The sequence below is a fragment of the Drosophila ananassae genome, chromosome 3R (assembly GCF_017639315.1).
Source record: "Drosophila ananassae strain 14024-0371.13 chromosome 3R, ASM1763931v2, whole genome shotgun sequence".
NCBI lineage: Eukaryota > Metazoa > Arthropoda > Insecta > Diptera > Drosophilidae > Drosophila > Drosophila ananassae.
This window is the reverse complement of record NC_057930.1, coordinates 16,897,624-16,921,173: the sequence shown is the minus strand read 5'-3', so window position 1 is coordinate 16,921,173 and position 23,550 is coordinate 16,897,624. Positions and strand designations below refer to the sequence as shown.

The window sequence follows — 23,550 nt, the reverse complement described above, 5'->3', positions numbered from 1 at the left end:
ACTTTTTATAAACTGAGTCTCAACAAATAAGTACTATACCAAGCATAACAACTACTCTAAATGTAACCCCTAACTTTTTGGAGTTATAAAATATAGATAAGTCTAAGGTTTATTCTGCCAATCCGTAGTACAATCAAAACAGGGCTTCAGTTCAAAACCCTTTGAACGTTTTAAGATTTTTGGATTTGCGTCACAGAAATTATGCCATTAGAGCCTCTTAATTACGATTCGTTAAAAGCAAATCATAATTGACCTTCTGGAGGGGCGCTTTATGACCCAAAATGACTGGGACTGACCTACCCCAGGTACTGGAGTACTATTGCAATCTGAGGTAGGTAAATTCGTACACATAAGCGTGAGATAAGTGGGTTATCCGTGAGAACCCAGTTAACCATGTGTGCAAGTAACAAAAAAAAAACCCATACGCCCCGTGGCCGCAGCCAGGTAATGCAGCTGTGTGGAAACACGATGTTACGGCGGGGAATACCCTGCCCGGAGCTGAGAGTCCTGAGCCCGGAGGCCTCGCTCCCTGTGGGTCATCCGGGCGCATTAGACGGATGACATGGCAGCCCTGCACGCACCTCGTTACATAGAGAGAGAAAAACTTTCACACACTGGCCTGGCCTGGCCAGAAGACAACAACAGAAAATCGCCGTCGCCGTCGCCGTCGCAGTAGCCGTCGCAGTCAACGCTGGCGACTCAGCCGGCGGCGCTGCTGGTGCTGTTGCTATTCCTACTGCCGGCTGATTTGTTTGTTTGCCACTCGCTGGTGATTGCTGGACGCCTGTTCGACCAACAGTCATTTTTTGTACAAATTTATAATTTATTGTTTAATTTATTTTATTGCTAAATGTCAGACCGCGTCGGAGCAGTGTGGCTCTGGCCCACTTGTATGCTGGCGGCGATTTACATACACTGCAATTCGTTTTCGGGGGACATTTAGCATTTAGCAGATAAAATAAAAATATTATTAACTAAATCGTAATTGTTGCCATTGCAGCTTATCTCTTGTTATGCTGGCAACAACAACATTATTATGAAATTATTTACCAATGAACAGCAGCTCATGAATCGCTAACAAGTGCTGCCATTGTCAGCGTCCCCACTTAGGGCTATGGCGGGCGGCAGGGGGGCTTTTATTGCATCAAAACTACAACGCAAATAGTTGCAATATTCTGTGTTCCTTGTTTGTTCTTTTTATTTGTCTCGTAACTATATAAATATATAAGTATTTTGGGGCAGGGTGTGAGTGCGATATGTGTAACGGTACATGGGAATTATATCGGCCAGGGTAAAGAAAATATAAAAATCGGAATATATATACCATCATGTAAGCGGCCAGGGGGTGGGGCAATAGCAATGGCAGGGGGAACTGTAACCGTTTGTATTGTATGTACAAGAGGGCGTCTGAGGCGTCACAGTGGGCGGGGCGGCATAGGAAGCGCTTACTTTAAATGCCAACTGGCAATAGAGCTGGCAGTGGAACTGACATTGAGCATTTAGGATCGAACACCTTTAGGGTGGATTTCAAAATAATAAACTCCATATAATTATTTATATTTTTTCATTAAAGTAATTGGAGTAATAGGGTTTAGGCACTTACTAGACTCCTAGTTAAAATATTAAACAGAAATAATTTAATACTTACAAATCTTGCATAAAAAGGAATTAATATTGAACTTACAGGTGAATAAGCTTTAAAATAATCTAAGCTTAAGTGTAAAATATTTTTCTAAATCATTAGATTCTTATGTGGCCTAACTCAACTTAGTTATTCTCTTACCTAACATAAATTTATAGAAAACCCAACATTCTTTTGATAGAAAAACACTCCCATCATTTCAGCCATGTCCAGCCTAAATCCATTGACAGATTGTTGTTGCAACTACCATCTAAAAAGGGACATGGAGCAGGCCGAGCTGAAAGTGCCGGGCCCACTAGGCGGATACATGATACATGGCGGACAGTCAAGGCAATTTGCCATATCTTCCTCGGCTCGGCTATGAGTACAGCAGACTCTCGATGGGGACCATAATGGGAATGGGAACCAATATGAAAGCCCTAAATCGGCCCTGGATGTGCTGCAATATGCTTTCTGTACATATTTACACGCACATTGAGTGACCTAATGTGGAGGGGGGAAGTGGGCGTGGCAGCCAGCAGAAATCAGAGACCATGGAGCAGTCGGGGTGGAGCATGTCTGTGACTTTTGTAGATTTGTTTGTGTACATATAGATATAGCAAAACCACCCGGCGCACAGCATTGATTAGCAGGCGTGAAAGAGCCGAAGCCAAAGCGAAAAGTTCATGCGAGCAAGTGAGCCAAACGACAGCAACAGCAACCACATCAGACAACAAACAAGTACACACAACAATAAGGAAACACATTCGAGCACATACAAAAAAAAGCGATATACACACACAGGCACACACATAAAAACTACTAGAAGGGGGGCGGTCGTTGGGGCCTGGGAGGGGAGGCACAGATAAACAGCATTTATATTCATGTACCCACAGCAACAACACATCGCAGACATAAAAAGCGAAACGAAAATCAAATAACATGTGTACATATTGACAAACAAGCACCGCGTACAAGCAGTCGTACATACATTCGTACGTACAAGCGATGTACGAGCAGTACGAATATGTACGTAGGTATGCAGCGCCTTCGCCTTGCCTTCGACCAGGCAGCAGGCACCACCCCCTTGTGGCCCCACCGTTCCCCAACCACCTTGGAGCCTGCAACTCATTCAAACTCATTTCTACACAAGCATATCAGCTGGGGTTCTCTTGCTCTAGCTCTGTCTCTGTAGCTGTGGCTCTATCGCTTGCCAGCCGGCTCGTTCTGCTCCCCCCATCGCGCTTGCTCCCCAGAGGCTGATCAGTCGGCCACATAAGTAGCAATTACAATAACAACCGGTATTTAAAACGGTTGTCGATTCCCGCCTCAGCACGAAGGTGAGCAGGCGTCTAGTCTTCATCCGATGGTTCAGTGACGAAAGTGTCATAGGTCGCTCTATGATATGCTGTTACTTGAAGGGGGTACTTGATGTGAAAGGTTCTTATTGTAGACACTAGGTTTTTATTAAACTAGAAACCAGCGGAATTAGCTAGCTCATCAGAAACTAAAAATAATAATTATAAAATAAAATAAAATCCGCTGTTGTCCCCCTTTTCGATTCTGTCGTCAGCGGGGCAAGAGTTCAAATCGAGTGCATTGGGCTGATAAGTTCCAGAACCTGATCGATCTGATCGATCGGCTAGTCCTCCTCTCCGGACATCATAGTCATCATTACTGTCACTATCATCGGTGACAGCTTTTCACAGTCCATGACCGAATAATCGGTTACGCGTCGATGGTGAAGTAATACGAACATCTTCACTCCCTTCACGCTCGATTCTCCCCGAGAGGTTTCTTTTCAAGGCTCGGATCTTGTTTTCAATGATTCTGCGATTTTGCTTTCGTCATTGTTGATCAGTGGAAAATTCTGAAGGCGCTACTAGCTTAATCGCTGCGATTCCGTATGATCTGGAATCAGTCATGGAAACTGTCCAATGATTGTCGCAATTTTCCCAAGTGGAGCAGAACGGCTTTCTTTTCCATGGTGTGGCTGCGGCGGAGGATTCAAACATTTCCATTTTTTCCCACTAAAACTGGTTTGAAAGAACTTTGAAGATTACACTCACATACCCATATTTTTGGGCATTCAAGTAATACCGAAGTAAGAACAATATATGGTCTTGAAAAACATATCCAAAAATAGGAACCAATATTCAAATACTTGGAAAAATGTTAAAGTTTTTGAGGTCGAAAAATGTGGATAATAGTAAAAGAAAAGGAGGTATTAGATAGAAAGATTTAGGTCTACTCTATCTGTATCTATATCTACCCTAGAAATAATTTATTTCAATATTTTATTGTAGACAGCTTCGGTGGAAACCGTGGCTAATTTTTGATCCCTCCACTGTACACAATGCGATTCACTAAGCTTGCATGAAAGTTCCCCGATAATCAGATCCAACAACAAATTAAGTTGGCGCTGCTCCGGCCGGACTGCGACGCCGGCCGCGGAGGTTGGCGTGCCGGCAAGCAGTTTCCCCGGGTGCAGTTACATACGTCATCACAACACCATCGCCAGAATGCAGCTTACGGATTGGCATGTGAACAGGTCGCCCTGCCTACATGGTTACATGGTGCAGCCCCCCCGGCTAGCTTTGCATATTTAAATGAGCCAGCCTATTACATTTCATTTTCATTCCGTTTCTGGTTTCGGCTTTCGCGATGCCTCCGCCAGCTATTGCTGCTCATTACATACTCACGGCACTTGGGCATGTGGATAGACGTGGCGAACGGGTACGGTATGTACACATGTGTACAGTACGTTACATACCTACGAATTTGTGAGAACGTCGCCTGTTACCGTTTTAGCTTTCATGGGGTAGCATTAACGGCCCCCACCACCGACCAACCGCCCGCCCGCCCACCGTCACTTCTACACACAATACACTGGGAGGAACAACAACATCGGAGCATTGCACACCACACACACACACACTCACTGCTCTGGTGGCTCGGCCTGCTAATCGCTTCTGCTCGCCTGCTGGCTGCTTATGTTTATTTGTATATATCGAGCAACACAAACGCACACAGCCCATATGCAAAGCAATACCCGCCCGGCACATCGCATCGCATCACAACGCTAGCTACACCACACTACCCTGTACGGCAAATGGCTGTCCTGCCCCCCGCCGGATACCATCCGCAGCCATCAGTGTTCGGCCATCAGACGAGCACGTGTCTGGGTGTATGCACTTTGAGAAAAATTCTTTGTGTTGTCAATTAGATTTTTAGATTAATCTTATCTAATTTGAGGGTTTTATTAGGTTTTCCACTCTAACTAGGAATTAATTAGTTTTTAATCCAAATATCAAAATTTCTCTTGCTCAATCTTAAACAGTTTTTTTTCCAAGTGTCTTTTTTATGCCTACATACAAAGCTTAACTCGACATCTATACCAGCATGTTAGTAAACAACTAAGCATGTACGTAAGTTTATTGTCAGAACCAGTTGAGCAAATGCTCAGCTGTTCTTGGACAGGTTAAGATTCTCCAGGTACGAGAACAGATTGTTTAGATTCTAAATATTAGATTATAAGCTTTAAAATGTTAAGCTTTATTAAGTTTTTAATTTATTTTCATACTTTCATACTTTTATACTTTTAATTATGTTCTAGGAAAAATATTAATTTAAGCTCAAATACTTCGAGATTTTTAATAACGATTTTTTAAAAATACCGCCATTATTATATATTCGCAGAAAAGCTTAGACAACAACCACAAACTTGTTCGAACTGGGGGGAAACTCTCCACTCTCCAAACGGTCGCCTCGGTACATTTCCAATGCCTGTTGATAAGAATGGCGGGCGATGCAAAAAGAAATAATAATAAGGGACCGACAGACTTAATTATCGTATGACAGAAAGAAGCCTGCGAGGGGCACGATGATCCACACATGGAGAAAAAAGGCCCAAATAAACAGGAAAAGCTCTTTTACAAAAGTTTCTTCACTCTCCCCCAAACATAAATTATTTTTAGATAACTATAGCAGTACTAGTAACTTTTTTAGTTGAATCTCCAAGCAAACTAAAACATAAACCTTGTTTCTGTTTTTCTGAGTGAACAATAAACAAAAGAATCGGATCGGCTTTCACTTTAATCTGAGGCAACTGCGTTTAGTGCACTTGCAGCGGCGTACGCACAATCTCGAGCCCAGCCCCAAGAGAATCCGGATCTGCAAGATGCTCCTCCCAGTTCTGTGCTCGGTTGTGGGTGTCGTCCTGATCGCTGGGACCCAGCTGCCGGTCCTGGGTCTGGCCATCACCAACGGCCACTGCCAGAAGAACATCAGTGTCAAGTACCAGGTGCCAGTGACCAAGAACCGAGTCGTAGGCTCCGGAAATGCTGACAACTATGTGGTTTACGAGGAGCGGGTGCGTTGGGACAACATCCAGGTGTGCTGCCCCGGCTACCGCACCATTCTCTTCGGATTCTGTGAACCCGTCTGTCAGGAGCCCTGCCCCATGCACAGCTACTGCGGCGAGCCGGACCGCTGCCACTGTCTGCGCGGCTACGAGCCCTCCCACCTCCACCAGCAGCCCGTCCATCGGCACCACCAGCTCACCTGCCGCCCGGTCTGTCAGGGCGGGTGTCCGGAGCACAGCCACTGCGTGGCCCACAACGAGTGCCAGTGCCGTCCGGGTTTCAAGGACGCCAGCAGCTGGTTCAGCCTCAGCCTGCGCTGCGAAAGAATACAGTGCGGCCATGAGCAGCGCTTCGATCCTGCCCGTCGGGCCTGCGTCCAGATCGAAATGAGCATGGAGGAGCTGATGCAGCGCGTCGCCGACCGGCTGGCCAAGGGACTGGAGACGGAGGCCACCACCGAGCCGGAGGAGCCGTAGGTTGAAGTACACTTCATGCCGTAGGTTGAAGTACACTTCATGTCATTCTATACCTTTTAAGTCGCCCCAAAGTGTGTCTATTTAATTTTTCTCTAAGAGATCTTCAAGATTGGATATTAAATCACGCTAAGCTGAAAAATGGATCTTAATATAAATAAAAAAATAAATATATATTCTACCAACCTTAAAAAGCTAGTGTCTAAAATATAAATTTATATCCCTTCAACCCTTGAAGCCCTCAGCATACATCCTTTATATTTAGCTACAAGTTTATTGTCGCTCTTCAGGCAATAAAAAACAGTTGGCACAACCAACCAGCATACACTTTATCATTAAATCTTAGAAACTAATTAAAAGATCTGGATCCGATCGGGGCAAGCTAATGTCTAACTCGGCAAGCAGCGCCTTCGTTCTAAGTATAATATCCAAAAGTTAACATCAGCCTATTTCCTAATTGTAGTGGCACTCAAATGGCATGAAAGTCCGTTAAATTCAATTTCACATTAAAGCTCGAATTCTCCTCCCGGCTGTATATTCTCCACTCCGGTCCTCTGGGATCTCTGATACTCTAGGCATAGAGGCTCTCAATCTCATCGGCGTACATCTTGGCAACTACGCTGCGCTTGACCTTCAGAGTGGGTCCTAGTTCGCCGGTGGGAATGGAGAAGTCGTGCTTCAGGATGGCGAACTTTTGCACCTTTTGGGCATTGGAGATGGAGTATTTGTTGGCGCGCTTGATTCCGTCCTCGATAGACTTCCACACCTTGGGGCAGGGTCCGGCGGCGAGGATCTCCGAAACGGTTTTGTAATCAACTCCCAAGGACTTTACCCACACGGAGGACTCGTGGCTCAGCTCGTCCAGGGGGGCTCCAGTGTCCTTGTCAACTTCAGTCTAAAAAATAATGCAAATTGATTGTGTAATTAAAGTGAGATTTAAATAATCCCTTCCCCGAAAGAAACACGGACATAAAGATAGCACCCTGTTTCCAAACTCACTTTAATGGTAACCAGCACCGTCAAATATTTGCGCTGCTCTCCGACCAAAAACGCATTGGAGATGCCGTCGAGCTCCTTCTTGATCGTGTTTTCGATGTGCACGGGCGGAATGTTCTCGCCTCCGGCGGTGATGATGATCTCCTTGGAACGTCCTGTCAGCGAGATATATCCTTTGTCGTCTACAAAGCCCAGGTCACCGGAGTGCAGCCAGCATTCGTCGTCGAGGGCCTCCTCGGTCTTCTCCTTGTTGTCGATGTATCCCATGAAGACGTGACGTCCGCGGATGCAGAGTTCGCCGTGGCCGTTGCTATCCTTGTTAATGAACTTGGACTCGCAGCCGGGAAGAGTCTTGCCAATGGAGCTCAGAGTTACCGAGTCCGGCAGGCAGATGGAGTGGCAGCCGGCCGTCTCCGACATGCCAAAGGCATCTATGATCTTCAGGTCCAGGCTGAGGAAGTACTTCTTCGTCTCCGGCGACATGGGGGCAGCGGCACTGGCCAGGGTTCGTGCCCGGTCGAGACCAAGGGCCTCCTTCACCTTGGACAGGATGAGCGACTTGGCAATTTTGTAGCGGAAGCCACCGGTGTTCTTGCTGCGAAAAGTTGCGGGCAAAAGTTTAATTAGCTTTGTTGACTGATGAGTTTTGTTGAAGGCCGACTTTGTGGGAGGCGCAGAGGGAGTATTGTTGGCTGTAGAACTTGCGAATTAAAAGCCCCTCAATAAATATGCATACGTTGATTAAAAATTGCAGCGTTTCTAATTACTACTACCAGAAGCTTTTAATTTGAAACTGTGTCTTCGGCAACAACTTTTTAATATAAACTTTATGTTTCCCAAAGCCATCGATTCTTTGCTTAAACTTTCACAAAAATTAAAACCTTCTCTTTCGTTGGTTCCTGGAGCTTGCAGCCGGATGGCTTTTCTAATGCTTCAATCACAGCTCAAGTATTTGCACATGAAAAGCCTCTCCCCATGGCTTCCCTGTTTCTAGGACGTGCTCGCACGACATGTGCTGTTCCTGGTGCTCCTATTCGGTGGTGGAGCCAAAAGCAGGAGTATCAGGAGTTTCAGCTCCCGGAGCCAGCTGCCTGCGTGTTCCCCGGGACGTATGAGTAATGTTGTTGTCAGTGATTTTCGCTTAAACCAGAGCAGCGAATAGCTGGCGGAACGAAGAGCGCTGCCGGGCTGCTTGGCTTGCATAATTTAGCGAGCACCGAAACACGGCTCCTGCACACTTACAAACACACACTCTCGGACTCAAAGGATGTCAGGGACTTAGCCTCCTCGGCCATCAGCGGGCTGGCCAAAAAGCAGGCTGAGGTTGGGCCATGAAAAATGCAAGAGGAGGAAAAGCGGCTCTGGAGAAGGCAAGGAATTCTGTCGCTGCAGCCACTTTAACCGTGCATCCTTTTTGCATAATTTATGCGCGCACAAAGTCGGAGTTGAAGTATTTGGCCGGGGGCCGGGTCGGGACCGGGGTCCATTGGTTCATCGGGGAATACTTACCCTTGACTCACCATGTAGTGCTTCAGCGTGATGCCCTTGGCCCAGCCGGCGAGCATTTTTTTCAGGCTGCCGCTCGAGCTGGCCACGGCCACCATTCGCTCCTGGAACTTCTCGTAGACACGGGGCACACCCATGAAGCGCGTGGGTCGTCCATCCTGCAGCGACTTCACCAGCGTTCCCTTCAGGGCATCCTTGTCGGCGAACCAGATGCACCCGGCCACATAGGCGCACGTGTAGATGTCCACCGTCTGGGCGGCCACGTGCGATAGGGGTAGGTAGGACACGATCGCCTCCTCTCCAACTATCACCCGGTCCATCGCCTTCACGATGCCACGCACATCGAAGGTAATATTGTCGTGGGAGAGCATTACGCCCTTGGGCATGCCCACGGTGCCGGAGGTGTACACCAGGCAGCAGCACTCGTTGATGGCGATGTTCTCCAGGCGGGTCTTGAACTGGTCCTCCACGTCGGCCACGTTCATCGACTCGATCTCCGACCACTGCAAAAGTGAGTTATAGGTATAAGATTCTCATTCTTTCTCTAGGAAACAACTCATGAAGTCTTACTCACCCTGTAATATCCATCTTCCTTCTTCATGAAGGGAGCATAGGGCTCCTGGATCTGGATGGCCGCCTTCAGCTTCGGCAGCTTGTCGCGGATCGAGTGAATCTTCTCCATCTGCTTGGCGTCGTCGACGACCACGATCTGGGCGTGCGAGCTCTCCAGGACGTGCAGCACTGCGTCCGCGGAGTTGGTGGTGTAGATGCCAGCAATGATGCCCCGGGCATGGACGGCGCCCATGGCCGAGTAGAACCATTCGGCGCAGTTGAAGGCCAGCACACCCACCGAGTGGTGCTCCTCCAGGCCGAGCTTGATGAAGGCCTTCGCCACCTGGTGTACCTTCTGTTCATATTGTCTGCGGGGGCGGTGAAGAGGGATAATCCGATTGAGTCATAATTGCATTGGGGTAGGGAAAATTGGAAATTGGCCAGCAATTCGATTAGCGGTACTCACTTGTAGGTGACCGTGTGATAGCCGTTTTTTCCGTTCTTGGTCCGCAGAGCCGGGTAGTCGGGGTAGTTGTTCACTGTGCGCTTCAGCATGCCGGGCACCGAGATCGGCTCCTCGGCGCCAATTCCCTCCTTGGCCAGCCAAAGCTTGACGGCGTCTTCGCGGTTTGTGGTGCGGTATGCATCCGCCTGCCTCAGGCGATTCGGGCCCGGACGGTTGTAGAGAGCATCGGTGGCGGACATTGTGGCGGAGGGCTATGTGTGTATGGTCTGAAATGGAGTCGCGGAAGGACCAATTAGTTTACTTGCCAGATTTAAATAGTTGAGATTAAAAAGAGAATATTCTTGAGGGGATATTGGTTTTCTCAGCATGCATCTCCCAAGAACTTATTCATGGATTAGAATTCAAATTTCAAAGCTCTGTGCTTTCCGGGTATTTGTAATAATTTCAAATATATGTAGGTATAACTCAAGCTTCATAATCATGCTTATAATCAGTCGAACTGCTTGTTCAATAGCAGGCACAACTATTTGCTTAATGAATTCCATTGCAAGAGCTTCAAAATGTAAATATTACAAAACGAAATGTAACCTTTTAAGATTGTGTCGCGTGTGGGAAGAATTGAGTTTAGGTTTAGGGTTATTAACTTGCCGACCAGAATCGTACGATCTACAAGTGCGGTATATGCGTATTAAGATAACCCAGGCACTCTGGCAGGCCAATGTCATGGCTTCCGTTCTGCGAGGGCCTTATCTCCCTCGCCTATGACTTAACACCTGATTAAAAACTGATATCCCCGAAAATTCCCACTCGTACATAGAGTACATATCAGTCTTTAAGTTCATAAAATTGAAACTGAAGATATTTAACACCTGTAGAGTCCCCTCAGAAGATCACTCTCATATTATACAGTATACACCATTAAACTTATGCCATTTAATGACTTTTAATTCCCCTCCTTATCATTTTTGGTATATCAGAAGTCGCTGGTGCTAAGTTTCTTCAATGGGTTTATTTTCCTGGTACAAAGGCCAAGAATATTCGATATCTACAATAATGTTTGCATGTTTTACTTTCCAGTCTTCAGCGTTCTTTTATTAATCAATAAATTCTGGCCAACTTGGCAACGATAAGACCCAAAATAAATAGCAAGTAACTCTGGAAATTACGAATGAAGAAACCAAACAGCTGACATAACAACACAAGTCCAAAGGGTCAACCTATAAATTATCGCTTTTGAGGCGAAACAAATACATAATAATTATTGGCAAGTTTTCTATTTTACCGAGATCTGATAGTGATTACTGAGGATTGATTGACATAGACAGCAGGCAAATATGATTGACGGGCAAATTGTGCTGTAAAATCGACTTACTACACGGAAAGTCCGCTGAGCAAAACACTACTTGGGTAATGGGAACACCTCTTTGGAATTTTGAGCATCCTAATGTACTCATGGGAGGAACTACTTCGAGCCAGACATTAAATCATTAATCATAGCGGAGGAAATCGGGTACTTTTCGGACTGATAATACTCGAACTGTCACGCAATCAATGCATGATAATATAAACATAAATAATGCGAGCCATAAAACTTATAATTTTACAACCCAATCGAGGTATGTTTATCTTTTTGGAAACAAGTCTTAGAGAAAGTGAATGAATTTGGTACTTGAAGGTATTTGAAGATTACTGATCTCATAAAAAATGTATTTCAAAATCAATAATAAAATAGTTTCAAAGAAAAACTGAACCACAAAGTACCGTGGTTTCGATGAGAAAAAGCTTTGGCATTTGTCATCTGTGGATGATTGGGTGGAACTGTTTGGGACCCACGCCAAAAGACGCATATTTCTTGCGGCACTAGAATCTGCGTATAAAAACAAAACTGATAATAGGCCACAGAATCTAAAAATATTTGTCAACTATTCCACGATTCGGGTGGCTCGTCTTGCCCCACGACACCTTTCCCTCGACTCAGAGACCCAGAGAGATCAAAAGACATTTCGAAAGTGTGTGGACCGAGAGCAGAGAGTGATCGATAAAAAAACGAAGGCAAGCCATTCTATCGTCTGATCGTGATGTAAAAGAGGGCTCGATTGGGGGAATGGAGCAAACGAAGGTGAAGCCGTGCGGCGAATTGAGATCGGTGATCAGGCGATATGACAATGAACCCACCGAAAAAGTGCACTGACCCACAAAATAGATTTGGACAAAACAATCGCACGTGTTGGACGGAAGTCACGCACTTGCCACCTGAAAACAACATAGCTTTCCTCTCCACTTTCCCACATGAACTGGCTTTTGAAAACTTACACAGTCAACTATTAAAACTTTGATATTAATTCTTTGCAAATTGTCGGGGATCGCGTATTGATTCCGCTTGGGTTCTCCCACTTTTGCGCTCGAGACACGACAGAACAGACGACCGAAGGCAGTGAGGGCTAGGCGTGAACTGAACGCCGATCAGGATCGGATGCTATAGAAAAGTCTCGGCATTAGCGTTGGCGTCGGCATTAGCCCCGTCAGCCGGAATGTCGATATGGGGGCTGCTACCTGCTGGTGGCGTCTTATCAGCAGCATTTGGCTCAAAAACGAGCCACACAAAAGTTCAAGTGAAACCAAAAAATCTCTTGCTTTTGTGCGCCACTGGAATAGTGGTCTTATCACCGAGCCAATGTGGGAATTATTACTGTTCAGTTTTATTTTCGGGGAGATCGTTTTTCTCGGACTGGATAAATCTAATCATTTTGGGGTGCTGAATAGCTCGGGATCCTTCTTTTTTTCGAGTTTAAGGATAGGGGTTTCAAGAAGTCTTGATAAGAGTTTCAGAGTGCTTGTAGGAAAATTTTAACATTTTGGGGGAGCACTGTGCACTCAAAAAGAGAAAATTATACGCACGGAAAATGAATAATCTGATTTATAATGGAGTAACTCAATCATTTTCTTACTACAAAGCTGATAACCTTAAGAACCTGAAACTAATGAGTCTAAAAATTACGCATTTGGAAAAATATTACGATTTGTGACGAGGTTTTCTTATCGCAATTGTGGACAAAATTACTAAAAAGAAAAACAAATCAACTCTTACCATTTTTGGGAAAATTTGTTTATTTAATAGTTTTAGAAATAAAAAAAATAATAAAGATTACGAACCAGGTGTTCACATAAATCTCGATGGCTCATAGATATGACCAAGCCAAGCCCTTTCCATTTTTGGGGCCAAAGATAAACCATTTTCGACTAACTTGATTTTTAAATAGAAACTAATTAATTTAGACCAACAGCTGATCCTTTATAGAGTCATCAAAATAAATAGAATTACCGCGAATATTGGATGATAATGGATGAATGATTCACAAAAATTAGCAAAATATTTAGTAAATTATTCAAGAGTTTGATAAACGCAATTATCGGCAAATATTATGGCTATATAAACAATATGGCGATTCGCCTATCGACCTGTGCTCGCTGTTGCCAATGGGTGGCATTTTTGGGGTTTGTATAACTCTTATCGAACTACACAAGTTGCAAATACTTTACGATCTGATAAATACTAAGCACTTGACCACCAGTTGAAGGCCATTAAACTGCTGTCGGTGTAAATAAGGCGGCGATTCCTTTTAAATTTATACCGGAGCCATTGACATATAGTTCCACATGACTAAAGGTTGAACTCTACTGAAAGAATTCTTTCGGCGCAGTCACCCTTCCAATACACTCGCGATTATCCCCGATTAGATAAGATAGTTCACGGTTCATATAAATCAGAATGTGCCTGGGATCGCCCTGATTAAAATGTCTATGGCTTGTTGGGATTATCTTTACACAAATCAATGTCGGCTAATCAGAAACTGTAATCCCCCATAATGTCCACAGATTTGATTACCCGCAGCTTGTGTTTCCATACAGATTATATAGAAAGCTGTTCTGTTAAGTTCAACCTTATCAAAAAATGCTAGCCCAATTTGCGTTTATATTTCGCGAATTATTTTTAAAACATTCCCATATTCGCATTTTGGCTGTTATCAGGCAGCGAAAGCGTGTCCGTGGAATCGCGTGGCAGCCCCGAGTGCAGGTTGTCACCTGCGGGTCGTTTCGTTTCCCCAAATCACAGATAGTCGCTATCGCCGAAAATAAACGTCATCCCTTCAGATGACAATCCATACATAATGATATAATTTTACAAAATAAATGTTCATTTTAACAAGACTTTTATCAAATATTTAACACCATCTTTAATACGGTATAATTGACTTCTCTACTGCAATGCACATATGTTACCAAATATGTTACAAATTAAAAGACAATTTTCTCGATTTTCCCTTTTCAATTTTCTTCTTGATGCAGAATCATGAAGAATCTACCTACAAATCGTTTAAGGTATTCCGCGCAAGAATCGGATGGAAATTGGCCAAGATATAGCCAACGCTGGGGACCATGTTGTCCTTACACGCACTTGCCACGACCTTTGAAGGGGATCTCCCAAGAATTTTAACAAAAAACCAAAAAAATATTTCGTTCTCAAATTTTGATGCAGAATCGTGGAGAATCTATCTACAAATCGTTTAAGGTATCTCGCGCAAGAATCGTAAAGAAATTGGCCAAGATATAGCCATCGCTGGGGGCCATATTGTCCTTCCATGCACTTGCCACAACCTTTGAAGGGGATCCCCCAAGAATTTTAACAAAAAATCCCAAAAATATTTCGTTCTCAGATTTTGATGTAGAATCATGGAGAATCTATCTACAAATCGTTTAAGGTATTCCGCGCAAGAATCGGATGGAAATTGGCCAAGATATAGCCAACGCTGGGGGCCATGTTGTCCTTCCATGCACTTGCCACAACCTTTGAAGGGGATCCCCCAAGAATTTTAACAAAAAATCCAAAAAATATTTCCTTCTCAGATTTTGATGTAGAATCATGGAGAATCTATCTACAAATCGTTTAAGGTATTCCGCGCAAGAATCGGATGGAAATTGGCCAAGATATAGCCAACGCTGGGGACCATGTTGTCCTTACACGCACTTGCCACGACCTTTGAAGGGGATCTCCCAAGAATTTTAACAAAAAACCAAAAAAATATTTCGTTCTCAAATTTTGATGCAGAATCGTGGAGAATCTATCTACAAATCGTTTAAGGTATCTCGCGCAAGAATCGTAAAGAAATTGGCCAAGATATAGCCATCGCTGGGGGCCATATTGTCCTTCCATGCACTTGCCACAACCTTTGAAGGGGATCCCCCAAGAATTTTAACAAAAAATCCCAAAAATATTTCGTTCTCAGATTTTGATGTAGAATCATGGAGAATCTATCTACAAATCGTTTAAGGTATTCCGCGCAAGAATCGGGTGGAAATTGGCCAAGATATAGCCAACGCTGGGGGCCATGTTGTCCATCCACGCACTTGCCACGACTTTTGAAGGGGATCCCCAAAGAAATTCAACAAAAAATCCAAAAAATATATCTTTCTCAGACAGACAGACGCATACCCATATATGATCTTCAAAGGTGTACTAATATGACAAGCTATATATTTAAAAGCTATAAAATGACAACTAATATTTATGTTAAGAAAGCTGGTTGGAATACTTTTTAGCCTGACTGTCAAAGCTTTCGGAAGCTTTCGCTAACGAAGCTTGCAACCTTTTTAAACTTTTCAGGGCCAAAAGCTTTTCGAATGTAGTGTATAGATTCCACATTCAAAAGTACCTTGTACTTATTTTGAGTAAAAGTACAAATACAGTAGAATCAGAAATGTCTACATTCAGTTGAAATAATGGTAGCAGGAGCAGGAATGGGAAAATGCAATTGTATTGCGATTCGGTATTTATATCCCCAACATCAGAATGGAGCATAAAGCGAACATCTATCATTGAACTGTCTCCCGGATTTTATTCGCGCTTATATGACAACATAACCCGACGAGCTCTGATTTCGATGTCATGTTAATGAGATTGTCATCATCAAAGTTGGCATCGAATTACGTTCGCCTGAGCTGCACAAAGTTCTACTTATTTACCTCCATCGCCCCCACTAAACGCATGCAAATGATGTGATAATAATGTCGGTGGGGCAACGGAATAGGGACATCACTACCCCTAAACACACATACAGACATACGTATGGAGGTTTAAATATGTTCGTATAAATACCCCGAGAGTCTGTGTAAAAATAATGCTTAAACCCATTTAAACAGGAGGTAAGCAAGACAATGAACGTGTGCTGGCATTTTAACAAGAGTTTCGGCGGAGGGGTATTGGTGGCGTGAGGATAACAAGTGTTTGGCTAATTAGCTCCACTTAATCGTGCGACACCATCAGAAAGAAAAAGTCACAAGCCAGCTCAGACAAATGAAAGTGAACTGCATATAATTGACTTGAAACGCCCCGAAAAGTAAACACAACAAGACAGCCAAACAAAGAATCTCAAAAAACAAGGACTATTATTAGTCCTTGACCAAAGCAAACATTTGCTTTTTGGCAGCAACACTTTAAGAAAGTTAAGTCATGCAAATTCTTTAGGGCTTAACTTACAAATTGTTCCTAAAAGACTTATCTTTTGTATCTCTATATTTAAATCGCTCACCTATATTTAGGTTATATAAAATTTATGTGTATTATGTATCTTTATTATATATGTATGAATTTAAATAATTAAGTATATTAATATTCTTGTTTTAATTTCCACATATTCACAAACCCCGCTATTTAAAACCTGCGATTTATCCCTAAAGGACTCATCCGGTTCTATGGTGTAATGGTTAGCACTCTGGACTCTGAATCCAGCGATCCGAGTTCAAATCTCGGTAGAACCTGAAAATATATTTTAAATTTAATATTTTTTATAGAAATATTTTAGTTTTTCTTTTTTCCATGAAGTAGACAAATCCTGGCACTGCTGTATTTGGCCAGTAAATATCCTATTTCAATGTTACAGCAAACCTTCAACGAACAATCAAACCAACACAAACAAACCAAAGCAAAGGCAGACAGCCAGTTGCATTTGCATATGTATGAGGGCTTGTCTGTGTTTCAGTTTCAGTTACTGCTCCTGTTATTTCCTTTTAGCTTTAACTGCACCAAATAGTTTTGGGTCTCCAATAAAACGGCATTGGCCATAAAAAGTGGCAACTCATTTCGCGCTGAAAGATACGAAATGCCTGAAAGCCAAACAATTGAAAACTCTGAGCTTTTTCATTAGCCTCTTTGGTTGCCAACTTTGGCTTCAACAACATTGTTTTGAATAATTTGTCAGCTTAAAGTTTTTCGGGAAACATGAATAGAACCTCGAAGATACTCGTTCAGCCACAACGGGCAAAAGTATCTATCAGAAGCGACCAGCAACCCGCTTGAACACTTGACTTTAGCCGACACTAAGCTGACCATTATGAGTGTTTAACTAGCAGAATAGTCAGACATTCATGAAAATGAATTTTGTGGTAGAAAGGGGGCCTTTGAAAAGATCCTACACTTGGAATTTGTGGAAAGTGTTGAAGATTTTAAGCAAATTAAACACCTTCACTGAATTCTATTTGTCCCTTCCTTCAACTTCAAATTGTCTCAATATCAAATTATATATTTCACTCACCCTACCCTATCTCTTCAATTTGTTCCTCCCAGCGAACTTTGACCTGGGACTCTGAAAACAGAGCCCCTACAAGGCAATAACGGCATTAGCCAATATGAGCGAGTGCTAATAATAGAACTCGAAGGGGACTAATCAATAATCGATATTTGACAAATTGCGCAACAATTGCAACACTGCCTAGCTTTAATTTCAGGCCCGAAGTGTTGACAAGTTGGGAGCTAATTAATTGAATTTGTTAAACCTGAGAGCTGGCCACTTGACCAGTAGTCGGTGGCTCCAGCTGCAGCCCCACTCCTTCGACCTGCCGGTTCGCTTGTCAAATTTCAATAATTTAGCACCCGAGCTGTCCCAGACAGAAAATGTAGTGGCTGTCACGATAAGCCAGACAAGCGACAAAGACGAACATTTTACAGCGAATTTTCTTTACCCCTTTTGCTGAACTTGTTTTGGAGATAACTGTGGAGGAGGTTAAGGGTGGGGGCCATGCTAGGTGGAAAACTGTTAACGTAAAACTAAACGAGATTCGTCTTGTGGCGTTTATTTAACGCGCTTCGTTGATTCGCTCCCACATAAAAATGCCCCGAAAAATTTTGTTGATTGCATTTAATACGTCGAGTGGAATTGTTATGGCTTTCCTCCTCATTCACCTCTCGTGACTGATGCAATGAAATGTGAGCATTCGCGGTACGCATTAAGGCCAGAATAGGTCAAACATCACATGGACAGCACATAATGATGGAATGGATTTATGGCCATAGGGGATGAGATTGATTTCCAAGTTGCATTGCAAATAATATATTTTTGAAGAGGTTATCCATTTAAGTTCTCTTCAAACAAAAAACTAGTTATCTAAATAAATATTTATTATTTCTTTTCCAAACACCAATTTTACGCCAAAAACAAAAGTATTACCACCAGTACTAAAAAGCATTTCAGGATCCCCGATTTTCTGAACGCTTATACAATGGGCCTATAACTTTGGCTGATGTTTGCTCGATATCCTCCATCAAGGAGCTTGCCTTATAAGAAGCCCTTTTGCAGCCATCCTCCATGTGAGCAAGAGTTCTCTTGAAGGCCTTGCAAAATGAGCAATCCATGCATGGTGGTTCAGGGTGAGAAGGGGTACACTTTGTACTCATGGACCATAAAGATTTTGGTTTCCTTCGCTTCTGCCGAGGCTTGATTAAAAGTGTGAGATCGGACGTATCCTCGAATGGCTCATAGAAATTTAGCTCCTCGGTAGGGAAAGATTTCAAGAATATTGAGCTGGTTGACCCCAACTGACCTCTATGACTTTTCTTCAAATTTTTTAAAATCTTGCTATCAACAAGCAAAGTTTCATTCGGGGACTTCAAAGGATCTTTGGTTTTTTTCTTGAAGGATTTACAGAAAGAACCACCGATTAGAGGCGACTCGGCTGGCCTTTTGGAGGAGCAATTACAAGTGACGACCCATTTTTTGCTTGATTTTAGTCTATAGTTCCTAGTTTCCTCACCTTCAAACTTTCTTATGGGGCTTATATCCTTCGTGGTAGGTTTTCTTATCCTCGTGAAGGATTTACAGAAGGAACTACTGATTAGAGGCGACTCTGATGACTTTTTGGAGGAGCAGTTGCATGTAACGACCCACTTGTTCCTTGATTTTAAGGGTCCTTGGGTCATAGATTCCTCACCTTTAAACTCTCTTATGGAGCGAACTTCCTTCCTGGTATTCAAGGGATCTTTAGTTGTCCCCTTAAAGGGTTTACAGAAAGAACCACCGATTAGAAGCGACTCGGATGAATTTTTGGAGGAGCAGTTACTTGTAACGACCAACTTATTCCTTGTTTCGAAGGGGTCTTGGGTCCTAGTTTCCTCACCTTTTAACGCTCTTATGGGGTTTGCGACTTTCGTCTTGCTCCTGTAACCTAGAAGCAACTTTGCAAATCTATCAATCGTATACACCAACATCTCATCAGGAAATGGTGGAAAAAGATATGCCACATTTCTATGGAAGAAACTCCTGGATTCTTGAGGTACTATTTTGGCGTTGTTATTACATGATACCATGGACACAAGCAAACTAAAGAAAGCGATGAGAATGCGACTAATTTGTCCGATGGGGCCCACACTAAGTGCCATAAAGGCCATCTGGTAAAATCGTGTAAAGACACTTTTACGCTTTTTGCAATCGTCCACCATCTTTGGAAGTACGGTGTTCTTAGTTCGTTGCTGACGCTTTTCAACCTGCAATCTCCGTATCAGGTCCTTATCAACAGGGAATCGTATAAAGCTAAGAGACTCTGTAGGAGCTCTTGACTTTGGGGTGCGAAGGCTTTTAGCAGATTCATAGCGCGAGGCAGGAACGGATGGTTCCCGACTTGAATTCTTAACTCCTGCATTTAAAACTTTAGTCATTTTTCTTCACCAAAATAGATACTGGATATACTAACCCCTTTTACTAATGAATTTTAAAAGGTCCTCCTTTCTTCGGATACCCAGCAAGGATAAAGCATCTTCCAAAGAATCGGTCTTACGGATATTTGCATCAACACGCAAGCTCCTGGCATGATATCTAACGTATTTTCCGTAATTGAGAATTTTTTGATAGGACATTTTTGTTTCTTATCAAAAGTTGCATTAGAAAATTGATTTTACAAAAATGGGCACAATTTTACTTTACTTCAGAACTTAAAATTTACTTGAACTAAATTTTAATTTAGAAATAAAAAACACAAATTTTCACAAATACCCAAAATCATATAGATGGAAGACAGGAATTTAAGTGAAACTGAAACGCCAGAGTTTGGATAGACTTTAGGTTCTAGGCCGCCTTGTGTTCTTGATTCAATATTTCCTGCCAAGAAATTTCGCATTCAACTTTGACCAAATGCGTTCGACATTGTCCGCTCTGATGACAGCCACAATTCCATTCATTTTGCATAAAAAAAACATTCGGCTGCAGATGGACCCTTGCTCCAGTTCTTATCGCCTTTCATCGCTCCAGCATGGTCCAGCGATATTTGTATTTTTCTTTTTGTTCAAATTGATAAATCGCGCCGATTTTTTTGATGATGCGTTTTTATGAAACAAATATGCGAACCGTCGAAAAAGTTTTTATAAAATGAAACAAAGGCCCAGCAACGAAAACAAAATATAACCATTCCCTTAAAACATGAATGCACTACCTACTCTTTGGAGCTGGGGAGTAAATTGGGCATAAAAAATTGTTCGACATTTTCTGAGAACTTTAATGTGATTGCACAACTTTTTCTTTTATGGGGAATCGTAGGCGAAATTATTCGAACGGAAGTCACTGTATTGAGAGCTATTGGCTGGATTATTTAATTTCTACTTGGTCTTTAAATCCATTGAAGCTAAGGAACTGGTAGTGGAACAAACAGTGTTGATCACAGAATCCCAGCAATCTGAAAATCAGATAATAAACATGTCAGCCCTACTCCCAGCCGTGGTTTTCAAAGCATATAGGATCCATAACAAATCTGATACCATTTGTTTCCTAAACACAGCAAGTAAAATTAATTAACTTTTTATCTCGATTATCAGTGTGACAAATTTAATACAGCCACAAACATCGCTATCTGGCATAAAGAATGGCCAGTGATATGGAAAACTGAAATTTTAACCTTTAAAGAGCCGACATTGTTGTCTTCTTGAGCCTCTGCAATTTATCAACAAATTAACGCCCACGGGTAAAAAGCCGCAAAGTGGGGAAAATTACCGCCCCATTTATACCGGAATGTCAGAGCTTTGCGTTGTGAGAAGGTCAATGGCCAAATGGTACTTCCCTAAGATCCTCACCTAATCCGCGGTAGGCTCTGGCCCACAGTAATAATAATCAATATTTTCTCTAGAGGGGGCTAGGACACAGCCAACCGGGAAAATCCCGAAAGACCTCCCAGTTGCGTGTTTGACATGTCATTCGAAGCCAACTGGTCAAATTCTGAGGGCACGTCTTCTCATCCCCTTAAAGAGTATGGGCATTGAAGGGAAACAAAGCTCCAGGCCAAGTTTCATGATTTGGCATCGTCAACAGGAAGCACATTAAGCATTGGACTCCACCCCCCAAATGGCTAGCAATGGCGAGAAGGATAATGGACGAGGTGGTGGCGTGGACATCTTTGGGGACATTTAAATTGAAATGGCCTATGATTTGGCAGATTTTTTCGGTTTGACTTGCTTAAAGTTGAGCCTCTTCAAGGACGACATAACACGCAGCACGTACACACAAAAAAGAAAGAAAGAAAACACTGGAACGCAATGTGTCAGGTCAAAGGGCATTTAAACGATTGGGTTTTATGGTGATGGGAATAGTTTATAAGAAGATAACAACTTTGAGTTAACTTAAATATCAGTTGGCAGTATTCTCATATTTCATTTCAATGGCGGTTGTTTATAAAGAGGCAGTGGGCTATTATTTTGCCTGTTTTTAGAGGTTTACATTATGTGTTATGCATAAAAGTGATGTCGTTGACAAATTTGATTCTGAACAAGAACTAGAACTGGTTTTCTAAACCATATTTTCACTTCATCTTAATGAAAATCTCCATATGTCCATGTCAAGGCCGGTGTAATCAGAAACATTGTCATCTACTTGAATAAAATCTGCATATTCTTTTAGTCGAGCTACGGGCCTTACCTAGAACAAAATCATAAATATAAATTTCAGTTGTGTAGCACAATTTCTGCAGCCGCCAGCAATATACATGTAAAGCTTTCAAATATATGTTAGAGATTCTGGCTATTTATTTTCATTTTGAATTATGGAGCTCCTCCCAGAACATCGAAACCAAACTAAGCCAAAGCCGAACAACACACATGAGAAGTAAATTAAAAAAATAAATAAATAAACCACAATGGCAGGGCAAACAAAAAACCAATGAATGTATAGATAGAGTCACATATATAACCCTGTGAGGGGGCGAAGTGGGTGTGTGACACGGGCCCGAAGCCTTGACGTGCGTGGGCCCGATAAAAATTGTGTTGTGTAGCCTACTTTTTGGGCTCCTCGACCTTCCACAAAAGGGTAAAACGGAACTATTCGAAAGTTTGGTCGGCCAGGACGCGTGTGTCGGTCAATGAACTGTGGGTCTTCTAATGAGCTCCACCATTTTCATGTGATTTATGTCTCTGTCCGACTTCAAATCTAGACAATTCATTGCGTGGCTCAATCTGGAGTTGCGAACTAATCGCAGTTTATGTGTGAAAAACATGTCGTATACTTAATATTATCCTGTTCGGGGGCCAGCAGTCTATTTGCATATTTATCTAATACCGCCTGGCCCAGACTATGAGCTTAATCTAGTGACAACTTCGCAGCTGCCCTTGTCGGATTCTACGGGTAACAGTAATAGTAGTTTGATGAGTTCTTTCCCGAGGGGTGGGAAGGCGTGTGAAATTGGGGTCAAAGGTGCAATGCCAGCGTTAAAATGCTTGGGGATTATGTTGAGCCGGCTTCAGTGCAGTTGCAAAACTAAGTTGAGCAGCATTAAAAAGTATACAGTGAAAAAAATAAAAGGTAATTTAATAAATATTTATAGTTTCTTATAATCAAAAGTTGAGGCTTTTAATTATAAATTTATAATAAAAGTTCATGGACAATAATAAACAGAACCCTCTACCTTTACTTTTCAAGGTGCAAGCAACTGTTGAGTGGTTTAAAAAATAGAATCGAATCAAATATTTGTGCTTCGGCCCCGATGGAGGAGGCTGGCGACATCCAAGCAACAAAAATGCCGCCCACCCACTGGCAGGCTGTGCTGCGCTGTGGGATTGCCGTCCTGACAATATCCTTAGATTGGTTTGTGCAAAAGCGCACCAGAAACGGCGGAGGTCGTGGAAAATTGGCACCCAGCAGACATGACAAGGCAGTCGGGCAGACGGCATCCCAGTTAACCCGACTAAATGGCAGCTAGCGAGGGAACATGCACTGGCATCGCCAAACAGGATCAACAGGAATTTGCATTTTATGGCGTCTGCGAATG

At 42.9% G+C, this 23,550-nt stretch overlaps 3 protein-coding genes and 1 non-coding gene across 4 annotated transcripts; 2 read left to right on the top strand and 2 right to left on the bottom strand.

Moving 5' to 3' along the window:
- Positions 1-4,269: 4,269 nt before the first annotated feature.
- Positions 4,270-6,775, top strand: LOC6498410. Its single transcript, XM_044716597.1, has 3 exons — positions 4,270-4,362; positions 4,433-4,808; positions 5,321-6,775. Exon 3 carries the CDS (start codon positions 5,802-5,804, stop codon positions 6,459-6,461), a length of 660 nt encoding a protein of 219 aa, XP_044572532.1. The 5' UTR covers positions 4,270-4,362; positions 4,433-4,808; positions 5,321-5,801; the 3' UTR covers positions 6,462-6,775.
- On the bottom strand, positions 6,713-12,449 carry LOC6497104 (very long-chain-fatty-acid--CoA ligase bubblegum). Its single transcript, XM_001962711.4, has 6 exons — positions 12,292-12,449; positions 9,979-10,244; positions 9,535-9,880; positions 8,964-9,463; positions 7,458-8,049; positions 6,713-7,353 (listed from the first exon to the last, which is right to left on the bottom strand). Exons 2-6 carry the CDS (start codon positions 10,215-10,217, stop codon positions 7,030-7,032), a joined length of 2,001 nt encoding a protein of 666 aa, XP_001962747.1. The 5' UTR covers positions 10,218-10,244; positions 12,292-12,449; the 3' UTR covers positions 6,713-7,029.
- Positions 12,450-16,722: 4,273 nt separating this feature from the next.
- Positions 16,723-16,794, top strand: Trnaq-cug. Its single transcript has one exon. It is a non-coding gene; the product is annotated as a tRNA-Gln (tRNA).
- A 1,361-nt stretch (positions 16,795-18,155) lies between these two features.
- Positions 18,156-20,367, bottom strand: LOC26514813. Its single transcript, XM_014906890.3, has 2 exons — positions 19,999-20,367; positions 18,156-19,941 (listed from the first exon to the last, which is right to left on the bottom strand). Exons 1-2 carry the CDS (start codon positions 20,159-20,161, stop codon positions 18,500-18,502), a joined length of 1,605 nt encoding a protein of 534 aa, XP_014762376.1. The 5' UTR covers positions 20,162-20,367; the 3' UTR covers positions 18,156-18,499.
- Positions 20,368-23,550: the final 3,183 nt, after the last annotated feature.